The sequence below is a fragment of the Balearica regulorum genome, chromosome 2 (assembly GCF_011004875.1).
Source record: "Balearica regulorum gibbericeps isolate bBalReg1 chromosome 2, bBalReg1.pri, whole genome shotgun sequence".
In the NCBI taxonomy this organism is placed as follows: domain Eukaryota; kingdom Metazoa; phylum Chordata; class Aves; order Gruiformes; family Gruidae; genus Balearica; species Balearica regulorum.
Genome location: NC_046185.1, coordinates 91,343,005 through 91,356,048, shown reverse-complemented (window position 1 = coordinate 91,356,048; position 13,044 = coordinate 91,343,005). Strand labels below are relative to the sequence as shown.

General features: G+C 42.8%; 1 protein-coding gene across 1 annotated transcript in view; it reads right to left on the bottom strand.

Moving 5' to 3' along the window:
* Positions 1-13,044, bottom strand: part of CDH20 (cadherin 20) — a 122,237-nt gene that overhangs the window by 12,863 nt on the left and 96,330 nt on the right. The window contains exons 6-8 of the mRNA XM_075744856.1: positions 11,389-11,576; positions 6,456-6,709; positions 1,413-1,549 (exon numbers count right to left, since the gene is read on the bottom strand). Coding sequence (XP_075600971.1) covers positions 1,413-1,549; positions 6,456-6,709; positions 11,389-11,576 — 579 coding nt within the window. The remainder of the gene's footprint in view (positions 1-1,412; positions 1,550-6,455; positions 6,710-11,388; positions 11,577-13,044) is intronic.

Genomic DNA, 13,044 nt, shown 5'->3' with positions numbered 1-13,044 from the left:
AATGTCTGCATTTACACTCTTAGTAATATTGATCTAACTTTTAAAACTAGGAGCTTTACTCAGGAGTGCACAACTATGACATTTTTGAAACTATTCACTAAATTACAATATTGTGCTGCACATGTACAGAGCAAAACCGCCAGGATTGATGGGAGGATGAGTCAAAGGAAGACATATCTTCATATTGCTCTCACCCTCGAGGGCTGCTACAGGGGCAGCTTTTACAGACTCGTGTGTGTATGTGGATTTACATGGAATTGCAATGGCCATGGGTGGCTGAAAATAAAACTAGCATCGGAATAGAGGAGGGTGAGATCCTATCATGTCACCAACCCCTCTCACTACTAAAAAGGGGACAGAAAGGCATTGTGTGCTGGAAGTACTTTGTGCCTACAAATACATGGCAGAGTCACCCCTGACTCTTGTGAAATATTCCCTCTGCTAACTTCAAGTACGCTGATAGCATTTTGGGCAAGCTTCTTGGAACTTTTTTCCTTTCAAACTGCCCCATATCTGTGATACAGCCTGGATATGCAGAGAGCTCTCTCAGACATGAGGAATGACTCAGCTATTGGCAGCAAACTTCTGAAAAGCTGCTGCCCCATATAAGATGAACTGAGATCCTGAGCAAAAGCTATGTGGACAAAAGAGATTTCAGGTGAAGACTGGGAGAACCTTTTATTTTATTTGCTTATAAATGCCAAACTCCTTTATGAAGCTCACATCTGTTAGTATTTCAAACTCAGCTAAATTTTTCATACTGACGCTATGAAATGATCAGCATCTCCTTGTTCTGATAGCCTCGGTAAATACCTGGCATGGATGAATCCTGAGCTGAACTTTAGCTCATTGTAAAACCCAAAAGCGTAACGAATTCAGCATACTAGAAGATCCCAAAGCACTCTGGACCAAATTATTTATGCAATAAGCAGATGGTGATGACATTTACTTGCTGCTGATCCAGAGCAGCTTTCAACTAGCGACCTAGCAGTGCGGGATCATTGCTGCCTACCAGTACTTGCACCACTCAATCCTTCCAGGTAGGACTGGCAGCTCCGGCAGCTGTGCAGCCTTTGCAGCACCTGCTTTAGCCGCCCAGCGCTTCTGGAGAGATAGAGCTCTTGCAGAAACACATCAGGAAGAGTTTTAAATAAATCCCTTGAATACTAATGAATTGAAAAAGTAGCATTCTGCATTTAACTGCCAGCCTCTAGTCCTCCCACCACCCTGTGAAAAGGAGCATAAAAAAATAAATAAAATGCAGTATTCCCTTGTTGATGTCAGAAGGGTAATTCAGTTAATACAGCTTCCCAGTCAGTGCACAAGAACATGCGAATTGCTGAATTCAGGTCTCTCAGCCTGCTTTCTCTATTGTATCTCTTTAATCTATGTACAGTCTGCATTCTCCTTACTCAGCTCCACAGCCAGCACAGTGATGTTGTGCCAAGAAACGTCCTCCCGGTCGAGAGGTCTTGCAGTCATCAGTGCTCCTGATGTAACGTCGACATAAAAGAACCGCCCCGGATCACTGCTCCTGTCAATCGAGTATCTGCAAGAGTACATATTAAAAATATTATGCAACCCTTGTGAAAAATGTGTGCTATAGCCAACGAAGTACCCCAGCAGGAATAATGTCATACATAGCAGATCCACATCCTTCCACAACCTAGTTGTGTGCTTCATTGACTTGTATAGGTACAGAGTGAGATGCTCGAAAAACTAGGAGTTCACGTGGCTAACGGCATTTAACAGTGAGTAGTACTTTGATGGAGCTGGAAGACAGGAAGATTTAGAGGAAGAAGCCTCAAAGCAAGGCACAGCTCAGCACAGGAACATCTGCTTTACAGAGAAAATCTGTCAGTGAGGAGTGTGATTTCTTTTTCTAAGCAAAATAATTATGCCCTTTCCTTGGGCACAATTCAGACAGGAGGAAAATGACTACATCAGCTCAATCTAGGCTGACAAGGAAGAACCACTCCCTCCCTCATGCTTTTGTATTCTCTCCTCCTTGAGGGGAATAAACTCCACCTGCATCCTGGACCATCCTACTTATTGAGCCATGTCAACACAAGGGGGATGACAACTGGCTTTCTCATGTCATCCAGCCAGAAAACCAGCTCCCTCTGTGAGGGTGATTCATCATAATCACTGAACCCGCCTGGCCAACATCATGTCAGTTTAATGCTGGGAACAAGCTTCTCGCACCTGTGAGCAGGGGAGTGTGGTGGTACCTTGGGCAGGGAGGCAGCTGATTAACAGCTGTCGCTGCTGTATGCGGTCAGAGGGACCGTTTCGCAGGGTGTGTAAAATACTCAATACCCTTCATATGCACCACCTTGCTCTTAACAGCAGTTTGTAGGAGTTGCCTTCCTAGCCCGCTGTGTCAGCGTGGTGAGAGATCTTTTGGCAAAACCCACGCATGTGCCTATGTAAATGCCACAGCCCAGAACAGAGCCCGGACTTATTCTCATTTCTGTTGGTTCTTTCTTCAAAGTTGATGGGAATTGAAAGCATTAGTCATAACAGATGCTGAACAGGGCTTGTTCTTCTGAATTTTCTTCTTTCAGCACAAATGCATTCGCTGATACAGGCACGCCAGCCTGATCTTTATATAGGCACTTAATAAACTGGGATATAAAATGCTATTGAGCTATGTTGATGGGAAATTCTTTTACACGTTTTTTTCCCCAGAAAAATCAAAGAGGGTGGGATGGCAGGTTTTCTTCCTTTTCCTTCCCATCTCTTCTTAAATAAAGAGATTTCTGAGGCATTTGATTTATTTAGGAAATAAGTACGAGTGTTGCTATATTTTGCTATAATAATTATTCTTGTATGAGGGCTATAAAAAGGATTTCTCTATGACAGTTTAAGGCCAGCAAGTATCTGAAATTGAATATGGCCTTGTGATTAGCAGTGCGGTGTTAATCACCGGTGTCAAGAAGCACAGGTGGAGTCTGTCTGGATTCTCCATGTAAGTTCTCCCGTTAAGAATACCTGCTCCTTCGCAATCGTTTCTGCTGTACTCTTTAGGTAATCTTCCGGAATCACTTAACAACAATCATGGCATATTTCCAACAGTCAGAATTTCATGTTGTGAGAGTCCAGATACTGGACGCTGGAAAAATGAGGATTTGAGAGTTCCCCGTGTATAGTAAACCTTGCAGAAATGTGTCCTGTCTCTTCCATACTTGAAAAAATGGCAAAAGGAGTGGTCAGATCACAGTTTTAATTTCAGATGGATTTAATCTTGTGTAACCAAATATGTATCTGGGATTTTGTTTTTCTTATCGTGCCTTGCCCTGTGCAAAGTGAATGCAGAGGAAGCCTGAAACATTGCCAGACTGATACTGCACAGACTTGGCATGGAAGGAGGAGACCACATAAGAGGCAAGGAGAACCAGTTCCTAACATTTGCATTTTAGATAGCATTACATTACATTATTTTTTTTTTCCTGTTTCGTCTACCCCAATCATTTATGCTTGTACATACAAGGAAGGAAGGAGGGAAGAAAAGAAGGAAAGTGGGAAGGGAGGAAGATGGGAAGAAAAGGAGGAAGGAAGTTGGGAAGGAGCAGAGTTACAAAGGAGTCTGCATATTTGCAACTGGGTTGTTTGTTTTTTTTTTTTTTTTTAATACATCTTTGGTGATGCATTCCGTGTCTTATAGATTGCTGTTTCATCAAGGGTAGTCACTGGAAAGCTCTGAAGAAAACTAAGAAAAACCTCATTAAAAATAACAATGAACACTTCTACCCTCTGATAGTCCGCAGAATTATTCTTACACTATTTTAAGCAGATTAGCACAAAGCTGTTTGCACTGCAGTGTTTGGATAATGCTAGACAGTAATCAGCAAAATAGGATGTGGGTGGAAAAAAGTTTAGGGTAATGAAATTGTGACGCAGACAGTATAACAGTTTTATTGAAGAATTTGAGACAATGTCATGAGAAATATGATAACCTTATAATGTAGGTAGAAAAATAGGTATATTAAAGTAGCAGAGATGAAAAAAATAATTAAAGCAGCAACACAGAAAGCAATATCGTTAAGAAGAACAGGTTTTGTGTCTGCTCAGATCTCCTAGCTGAAGCCCACAGTGTTGCTCATATGGATTTAACTAAACCTCCAAATACTTGGCATTTTGACTCCCTCCTGTATTTCCCAGGACTGTTGCTGAATGCAGAGAATTCAGAAGCTGGACTGATGCAAGATTAGGCAAACAGCAGCTCAACACCCAAAGCATTTATCAGATGACAGAAGCAGCCAACCTGCTGGGATTATTAACTTGCAGTCACCTGGAACTTCTGCAGGTTGTGAAAATCAGTATGTGGGCTAGCCTCAGAGGAAAACACTCTTCTCTGATAAACTGGGCTGACTTGGCACCCACTATGGAAAAGAGAGTTGTGATCATGCAAATCTGCTCCTTTGGCTCCTTGCTGAGTTGCAGCTATGAAGCTCCCATGGCTGTAAATACACCTTTCCCTTTCTTAACTCCTTATGGGAATATCTAGCTCTGGAGCTTTGATGAGACACTATATAGAATCACAGAATCTTTTTGGTTGGAAAAGACCTTTAAGATCATCAAGTCCAACCTAGCACTGCCAAGTCCACTGCAAAACCATGTTTCTAAGCACCACATCTACGCATCTTTTAAATATCTCCAGACATGGTGACTCTACCACTTCCCTGGGCAGCCTGTTCCAATGCTTGATAACCCTTTTGGTGAAGAAATTTTTCCTAATATCCAATCTAAAACTCTCCTGGCACAACTTGAGGTCATTTCCTCCTGTGCTGTTGCTTGTTACTTGGGAGAAGAGACCAACACCCACCTGGCTACAGCCTCCTCTCAGGTAGCTGTAGAGAGCAATAAGCTCTCCCCTCAGCCTCCTTTTCTCCAGGCTAAACAACCCCAGTTCCCTCAGCCACTCCTCAGAAGACTTGTGCTCTAGACCTTTCACCAGCTTCATTGCTCTTCTTTGGACACACTCCAGCACCTCAATGTCTTTCTGGTAGTGAGGGGCCCAAACTGAACACAGCACTTGAGGTGTGGCCTCACCAGTGCCGAGTACAGGGGGACGATCACTTCCCTAGTCCTGCTGGCCACACTATTTCTAACACAAGCCAGGACGCTGTTGGCCGCTTTGGCCACCTGGGCACACTGCTGGCTCATATTCAGCTGGCTGTTGACCAACACCCCCCAGCTCCTTTTCTGCCAGGCAGCCTTCCAGCCACTCTTCCCCAAGCCTGTAACCTTGCATGGGCTTGTTGTGAGCCAGGTGCAGGACCCACCACTCAGCCTTGTTGAACCTCATACACTTGGCCTCGGCCCCTTGATCCAGCCTGTCCAGATCCCTCTGTAGAGCCTTCCTACCCTCAAGCAGATCAACACTCCTGCACAACTTGGTGTCATCTGCAAACTTACTGAGGGTGCACTCGATCCCCTTGTTCAGATCATTGATAATGGTATTAAAGAGAACTGGCCCCAAAACTGAGCCCTGGGGAACACCACTTGTGACTGGCCACCCACTGGATGTAACTCCATTCACCACAACTCTTTGGGTCTGGCCATCCAGCCAGTTTTTTACCCAGTGAAGTGTATGTCTGTCCAAGCCATGAGCAGCCAGTTTCTCCAGGAGAATGCTGCGGGAAATAGTGTCAAAGGTTTTACTAAAGTCTAGGTAGACAACATCCACAGCCTCTCCCTCATCCACTAAATGGGTCACCTTGTCATAGAAGGAGATCAGGTTAGTCAGGCAGGACCTGCCTTTCATAAACCCATGCTGACTGGGTCTGATCACCTGATTGTCCTGTACGTGCCACGTGATGTGACTGAAGATGATCTGGTCCATAACTTTCCCTGGCACCGAGATCAGACTGACAGGCCTACAGTTCCCGGGATCCTCTCTCTTGCCCTTCTTGTGGATGGGTGTCACATTTGCTAACCTGCAGTCAATTGGGACCTCCCCAGTTAGCCAGGACTGCTGATATAATTTAATGGCTCATGAATATTTATTAGTATGCATTCAATCTACTCCAAAAGTAGCTGTGTATTTGAGCTGTTGACCAAGGCAGGCTTTGAAATAGAAGGGGGAAAGAGGAGAAGTCAGTTGATTACCTTCCCCTTGGTATGGCAGCAGATTCTCAGCAATGCAGTCAGTTTTTTTGCCAGGAAAGGCACGAGAGTCTGGGGTTTGTTTTTAATGTACGCTATCAGGACATGCCTGACCAGTTCATTGCAATTCTAGATGCAGACGTTCTCCATACCACAGAAAAGGCAAGGGTGAACTCCTGCATTGCTTTGGCAGTCATAGCAGAGCCCCTCAGCGTGTGAGATCTGGTTTGACAAAACCTACTGGCTAAAAAGAGAGAGTTCCTCCTGTTTCAGCCCCATCACTGCCCCACCAACCAAAAGTACCAGGGAGTGCTCCTGGGGGAACATGCAAAGAGAGGTCAGACCTGACGGAGTTGTTGGTCACATCCGGGTCCTTGGCAGAAATGATCTGTATAGTCGTTCCAATCTCCACATCCTCAGGCACTTCCACAAAGTAGAAGCTGGGCTCAAACACAGGAGGTTCGTCCACATCCTCCACACTGATGTGGACTGTGGTCGTGTCCCGGAAGGGACCCAGGTTCAGGAACCGCATTTCCAGGTGGGGGTTGGAACCCTCTACTTTCAAGGTGTAGCTTTTCTTGCTCTCAAAACTTAAAGGCTGAGGAGAAAAATATATCTGGCATTAGGCACACTGAGCCATATGATTTAGGACATATAATTTTAATTTACAGAAGTAAAAGATGCCCTCTAATACAAACTGATGCTTCTTTTTTAAAATAAGTCTTTACTATGATTTTTAATCATAAGGGTAACAAAGATAAATATTTGCAGATGGAGACAAAGCATTGAGTGACAGTAGTACTACAAATGGCTGTCTACTTTTTTTTTTTTTAATTTGACAGTTGAACTGAAAAAACCGGGAGAAATATTTGCAGATCACTTCAGGATACATATTCTTTCATTCTTCTTGCTGAAATGAAAATAAAAGTGGCCACACTACCATTGCATTGTGATTCATGCAGTGTGATTCATGCTGCTCTCAGCAAAATACAGGCAGAAACAGATAGTATGGGAGTACTTGAAAATAAGGTAAAGACACAGAGAGTCAGTTACTCAAAAATGGGTCCTGGTGGCAGGGATAAGGATGCTCACACATGAGGTGAAGGTCCCAGTTAGCATCCTCTTTTCTCCCTGAGGAGATCGGAGTCTTGTCTCCTGTCTGCCATGCTGCTAAAGGGCTCCAGTGGGAGCAGGGAACACCGTCAGCCTCTCTTCAGGGATCCTGCTCCAGTTTGTATCAGTAATCCATCCTTTCTAGAAGTGGGGTTTTTCACCTCTGCCATAAGTGACTTAAGCACAGATTCATAGTCCAGGTGTGCTGAGTGTTAGGATTTGAATCTCCTCCCTGCCTAGAGAATAGTTGAATTTCGGAGCACTATGAGCTACCCTGACTTCTTCCTGCGAGAGCCCTTCCACTTTGTATTAAATACTCAAGTATCATTTGAAACAGGGAGTGGGAATGGCTTAATTCTCTTTCCTGGGATAATGCATAAAGGGCAGGCAGCTTCCTCTGTTAGTAGTTTCATGAATTTGATTTCCTTTCTAGATAAAACTACTTATTTGGTGAACATGGATATAGAAATAATTGACGCTGGCACTGAACTTTTCAATAATATTTTTTCTTCTACCTTTCCCCTTCTTTTCGCAGATCTCTGAAGAAAATAGGGCCTCTCCAAAACCTGCTTAGACCTAAATGGAGAGTTCTGTATTTAACGTGCAATTTACCAGTCTTGATAAAAGACAACTAAAAACATCTGACAACCAGAATGACAGTATGGAAGGATCATTCCAAAACAAACAAAAATTTTTCACTGGATGAAGTACACCTTAGAGAGGACACAATCATACTTCCTAAGTTGCACTTTTAGAAGTTCCAAGCAATCCTGCTGCGGTTAAATGGTCACAACCCTTCATTGGTATCATCTGGGGAGTTTTAAAGCTGAAAACCAGCACAACTGGATTCCCTTAGCGGGCACAGATCCTGAGCAAGACAAATTTTGTACCAGGAAAGAAATGGCTCAATTCTCAGGGTCACCCAATGGGACATACTCCTTTTTGTTACACGAATGTCTTTCAAAATGTGTGGCTTTATTCGTACATAGGGATTTCAGCATTGTGTGTGGAACTATCACACACAGCCTTTGTTCATTCAGACTCCAGCAAGATCACTGCTGTTCCCAGCCAACAGCTTTGCCCTCCCTATTCAGCTCTTTCTTTTTGAAGACCTACCACCAGACTGGGGCAAGGAGATGGGCAGGGAAATAGAGAAGGAGGAGAATGCCAAAGCAACTGGAAGTCAAAGGTGCGAAGATCATTACTGTAACAGTGCAATCCTCCATGTCCAGTCATAACCCATCTCTTTTCTGCCTTGCTCAATAGTGCAGCCAGCCAATTCTGCGGCCATGAGACATGTATTAGCTTAAGCAGCATTTGCAGAAGTTTCACATGCTCGGGCATGGCAGGAGTATATACTATGGGCCTCAAAACACCCTCTGAATTCAGTGGAGGCTTCCATACTTGTCTACTGCCACAACAGCTTCTTTCTTCAGAAGTGGAAACATTGCAGTGACATACAAAAGATCAAGCTTTCACAGTAAAATTACCAGTACTGATGTCCTGCATAGGAATGTCTGATGAAAGAGTGGAGTTCTTGAAATTATAAAACTAAAACTCACTCAGCATTTAGTACATGGGAGGGAGGAATGAAGACTGGAATGGGAACTGGTTTTCTTGTGCTGGGGGAGATGATAGTCCAGTATAACTGGAGATGCTGTGCAGCAATACAGTATGAACTGTGCAACCTGTGGCAGGAGGTACAAACAGATGATCTGAAACTTACTCCTACTCCTCTTAGTTCCACCTGGTAGATCAGTGACTACTGTAGGCATAGCACTTGTCAGCAAGGATTTAGCTAGATCTACAAACATATTACCCATTACTGCAGAGTCATTACGGTCTACCATATTTATGCATTGTAAAAATAGCAATAAAATATATTCACGTGACCAAGCAACACTTACTGTCCATCTGGCAAGGAATGTGCAATGCAAAGCTGCCTAAACATATACTAAGAAAGAGGCCATTGTATCTCATGGTTTCTCATGTGAAGAAAACTGTGTAAGAAACACTGCATGTACACTAAAAATCGAAGTAATAAAAAGAGCAGTTAAATCACACAAGCACGTAATAACTATAAAACCCAACGGCATTAGGAAAAATCTTAATTACCTAGTTTGAAAAAGTGAGAAAATCAAACAAGTGTGCAAGGTCATCACATTTTTGATGCTCCTGAATTCAGACAGTTTGCTCTGGCTTTCCCTCCTGATCCTCTCACATGCCAATGCCTCAACATGGCCGCCCCCCTCATCAGATTTGTCTTCCATGGGTGTGTTCAAACCTCTTTCCAACACTGGTCCTGTGGCGAGAGCAGGAAGATTGCCTTCTCCTGCGAACCAAGCGTGCCGCAAAATACAGCCGAGAGGAGAGGCATCCCACGGACACCCCACCTTGTCCTTGTCCTCCTTCCCCCGGTGCTGAGACAGACACCGAGAGCTGCACCGCGCGGCCAGGATTTAGCAGGAACGGCCGTGAGACAGTGATTGACCGGGGGCAGCGGCCGGGCAGGAGGGCAGAGCGGGGGTCCCCGGGCGCTGGGCTCCGTGCTGGCTGGGTAACCCACCCCCCTGCCTGCTCCGAGCAGCGTGAAAGCGGAGGCAGGGAGAAGGGAAAGGCTGTCACTGGAGTGAGTATCAGCCTCACGGGCGGGGAGCTCTGGAGGAGCTGTAACTCTTCAGGAAGCACTCAACATTTTGTGGGATTAGTTGGCTGAGATAAGTGGTCACAAGACCACAAGCAGTGGTCTGATCTGTAACTGTAAATTCTGACTTTTTGATGCCCATGATAGAAGTGTTAGTTATTTTGTTTGGCAAATCTGTCTAGAAAAATGAAAGGGAAAGTTTTGCTTTCTTTCAAAGAAGATTTCATACTGGGTTTAGAAATTTTCTCTCTCTCTCCCCTCACTCCCCCATTTTGATATCCTTTTCTATCAGCACCAGTTGATTATTTTTTTTTTCTTGAGTGGATCCAAAGGACAACTTTCCCAATGTTTGGCTATTCATAATCATAACATTACAAAAAGCTACAGGCATATATAGAATTTTACAAACATTTATGTACAGTAGGTGGATTGAGCAGTATGTATCTGATGCCAGTACATATCTGCCATAAATTGATGCCATAAATTATAACTCCTCCTCCTGACACACAATGAACATCTAGTAAAACTGTATTCATAATAACAAAAGTCAAGCTTATCGACACACTTATTCCAAACAATTTTCTTTCATCAATAAATGAGTGAAAAATTACATTAAAGTTTGCATTCAACATCTATTTCATCCCAGCAGAGCACTTAAGCACGCACTTACTTTAGAGACTAGTGTGTGTGTGAACAAGAGTTGGAGAAAGGTGACCATAAATACATGCTTAAATGCTTTGCTGTAGGGCATTGAGGCTTGCAGGGTCAAACCTCTCTCATGTGTTGTTCTTTTTTAGTGCACAATTTAGTCCCAGGCTATTTAAATGGAGACTATACTTCCTTATTAGTACGCTAGCTATGCTTAGGCAGAAATATGGTTACAATTTCATAACCTAGAAACAGAGCTGAACTTCTAGCATTTATGTAAGATTGTAGAATAAATATCCTATAGCGGGGAGTCTAAGCAAAATACTCTATTCCTTTCTGCATAGCCTGAGGTACAGAGTACTAGCAGTTTCACAGCTGCCATTTTAAAGACAGCTTCTTCTGGCCTCATTAGCATTTATGGATCTTCAAGCAGCAATTAAAAAAAAAAACTGCCTGAGTTTTATTGGTTTATAAATAATTCTAAGGCATGCTTTATTATTGTTTGTGGGACACCGGAGTGAAAAATGTGTACAGTTCAAATGCAAATATTGATCTAATTTCTTGCATTGTAGGATAATTAAGCTACAGAGAATATTTAAATAGATAAATAGTGAATCAGAACATTCCTTTGGTGGGAAAAGACATGTTTATGCTAATGCTGTCCCCACTTTTTAAAGGTTGCTCCTAGGAACGCAGTCTGCTTTCATATTTTAGCAATGAATGTTAAAAAAAAATTGTGTTTTATAGCAGGAAAGGGGCTACTGTCATGTAATGGGAAGCAAGTTACTACAAGCATAAGGGAATATTGCACACATAAAATATAACCAGGACTGTTAGGCATATAAATTACTATAAAAAGGAAACTTTACTACCTTTCTCACAGTTATGATGCCGACTTGGTAATTAGGATCAGTGTTAATATCAAATACATCCAGACCATCTCCATCCACAAGGCTGTATTTCATCTCCGCATTAATGCCTTCGTCCAGGTCTTTAGCAACCACGCGGCCCACAGTGGAGCTGACGGGAGCGGACTCCAGCACACTCATCTGATAGTGCTCTGGCAAAAGCAGCAGAGAGGGAGAGGGGAGCAAAAACCAGGCTGTGAAAAGGAACGGAAAACTGCACAGCGATGCAAAAGGTAGATCAGGGCGGGCCACAATACTGCATAGCCTGCAGGGAGCCTCTAGTACCTTTCCCAAAGCTCCAACAGCGTTGTGACTTCCTTTAAAAAGCCACAGCCCGACTGAATTGCCTGGGAAAGTTTTATTTAGGTGTTTTTCATATCAACAGGTTTGTTCAACGGGTTCTTTTCAAAACAGCAATATACCTGAAAATGGGAACTTCAACTAGAAAAATAGGGCAATTAACACCAGTGCTGCTGCAGCCATGATAGAAAGCAGGATATGAAACAGATTTAATAGGCCAGGCATCTTTTATTAGATCGGCTTGTACAGCCGGAATAAACACACAGGTTTCGAGCACCACAAATCCTTTCTCAAGTCTGTACAAACTTCTTTTCAGCCTTGAATAAGGCTTTGGGAGCTCAGACGCCTGCCTGTTTCTTCCAAAGTTACCAGGTGCTCTATTAAAATATACTACCTCTCCCTACAAACCCTGTCTTGAGCACATTTGGTGCATCACTAATTTGCTTAGCAGCAAGCCTGGGGAAAAAGAGAGCTGCTATTTTAAAAATGTGTTTAAAAATATAAATGTTGGATCTAAAATACTTCTGTGCCATCATACATTATGTTCAAATCTTTCTTGCTGCATTCTGTTGCCTACACCAATTATTGAGCTTTATAAGGCAGAATAACACCAAGGATTAGGTTTGATCTGTTCTCATTTTTCTTAATCAAGAGTTTGATATCAAACAGTTACAATTCATGTCACTTTCAAAACAGGATTGGCAATGGTGCATTCAACAAGTTGCTCTGACAGAAGAAGACAATTGGAAGTTGAGGCTTCTTGCTGATCTTAGTGGAATGCTTTGATTTAGGAGTGCAACATGCAAAAACAGATGGTGAAAAACAGCAACAAAAAGAACTGCAGGAGTTTTCATTTCTCAGCTAGATGAGAAAAACAGCAAAACCAAGATGGCTTGAGACTGATTTACACCACCAAAAGAATCAGCTTTCTTTAAAAAAAAAAGTATATCCCTTGAGAGATTTAGTTCAATCGAACCCAAAAAGTTGCTGTCAAACTTTTAACAGTAATACAGAATTATGTAGGTAAATTTGATCTAAAAAAAATTTTAAAAGAAAGAGCAAAATATTGCAAATCTTGCTTTGAGATTCACTTTTGTAAGTAACATTACTGATAAGAATGGAGTTGCTTATTATTTTTGCATTCCATTAACTGTGACTTTTACATATCTTAGGGTTTAACTGTGTATTGCCAAGGTTTAGATGAACCTTCACTGGAGGGCTGCCTGTATGACAACGCACTCCACACTGGTGGCACAGCTACCAGACGCTCCCCTGCAGCGGCCTGGCTGGAGTGTTGAATGAATTACCTTTCAACTTCCA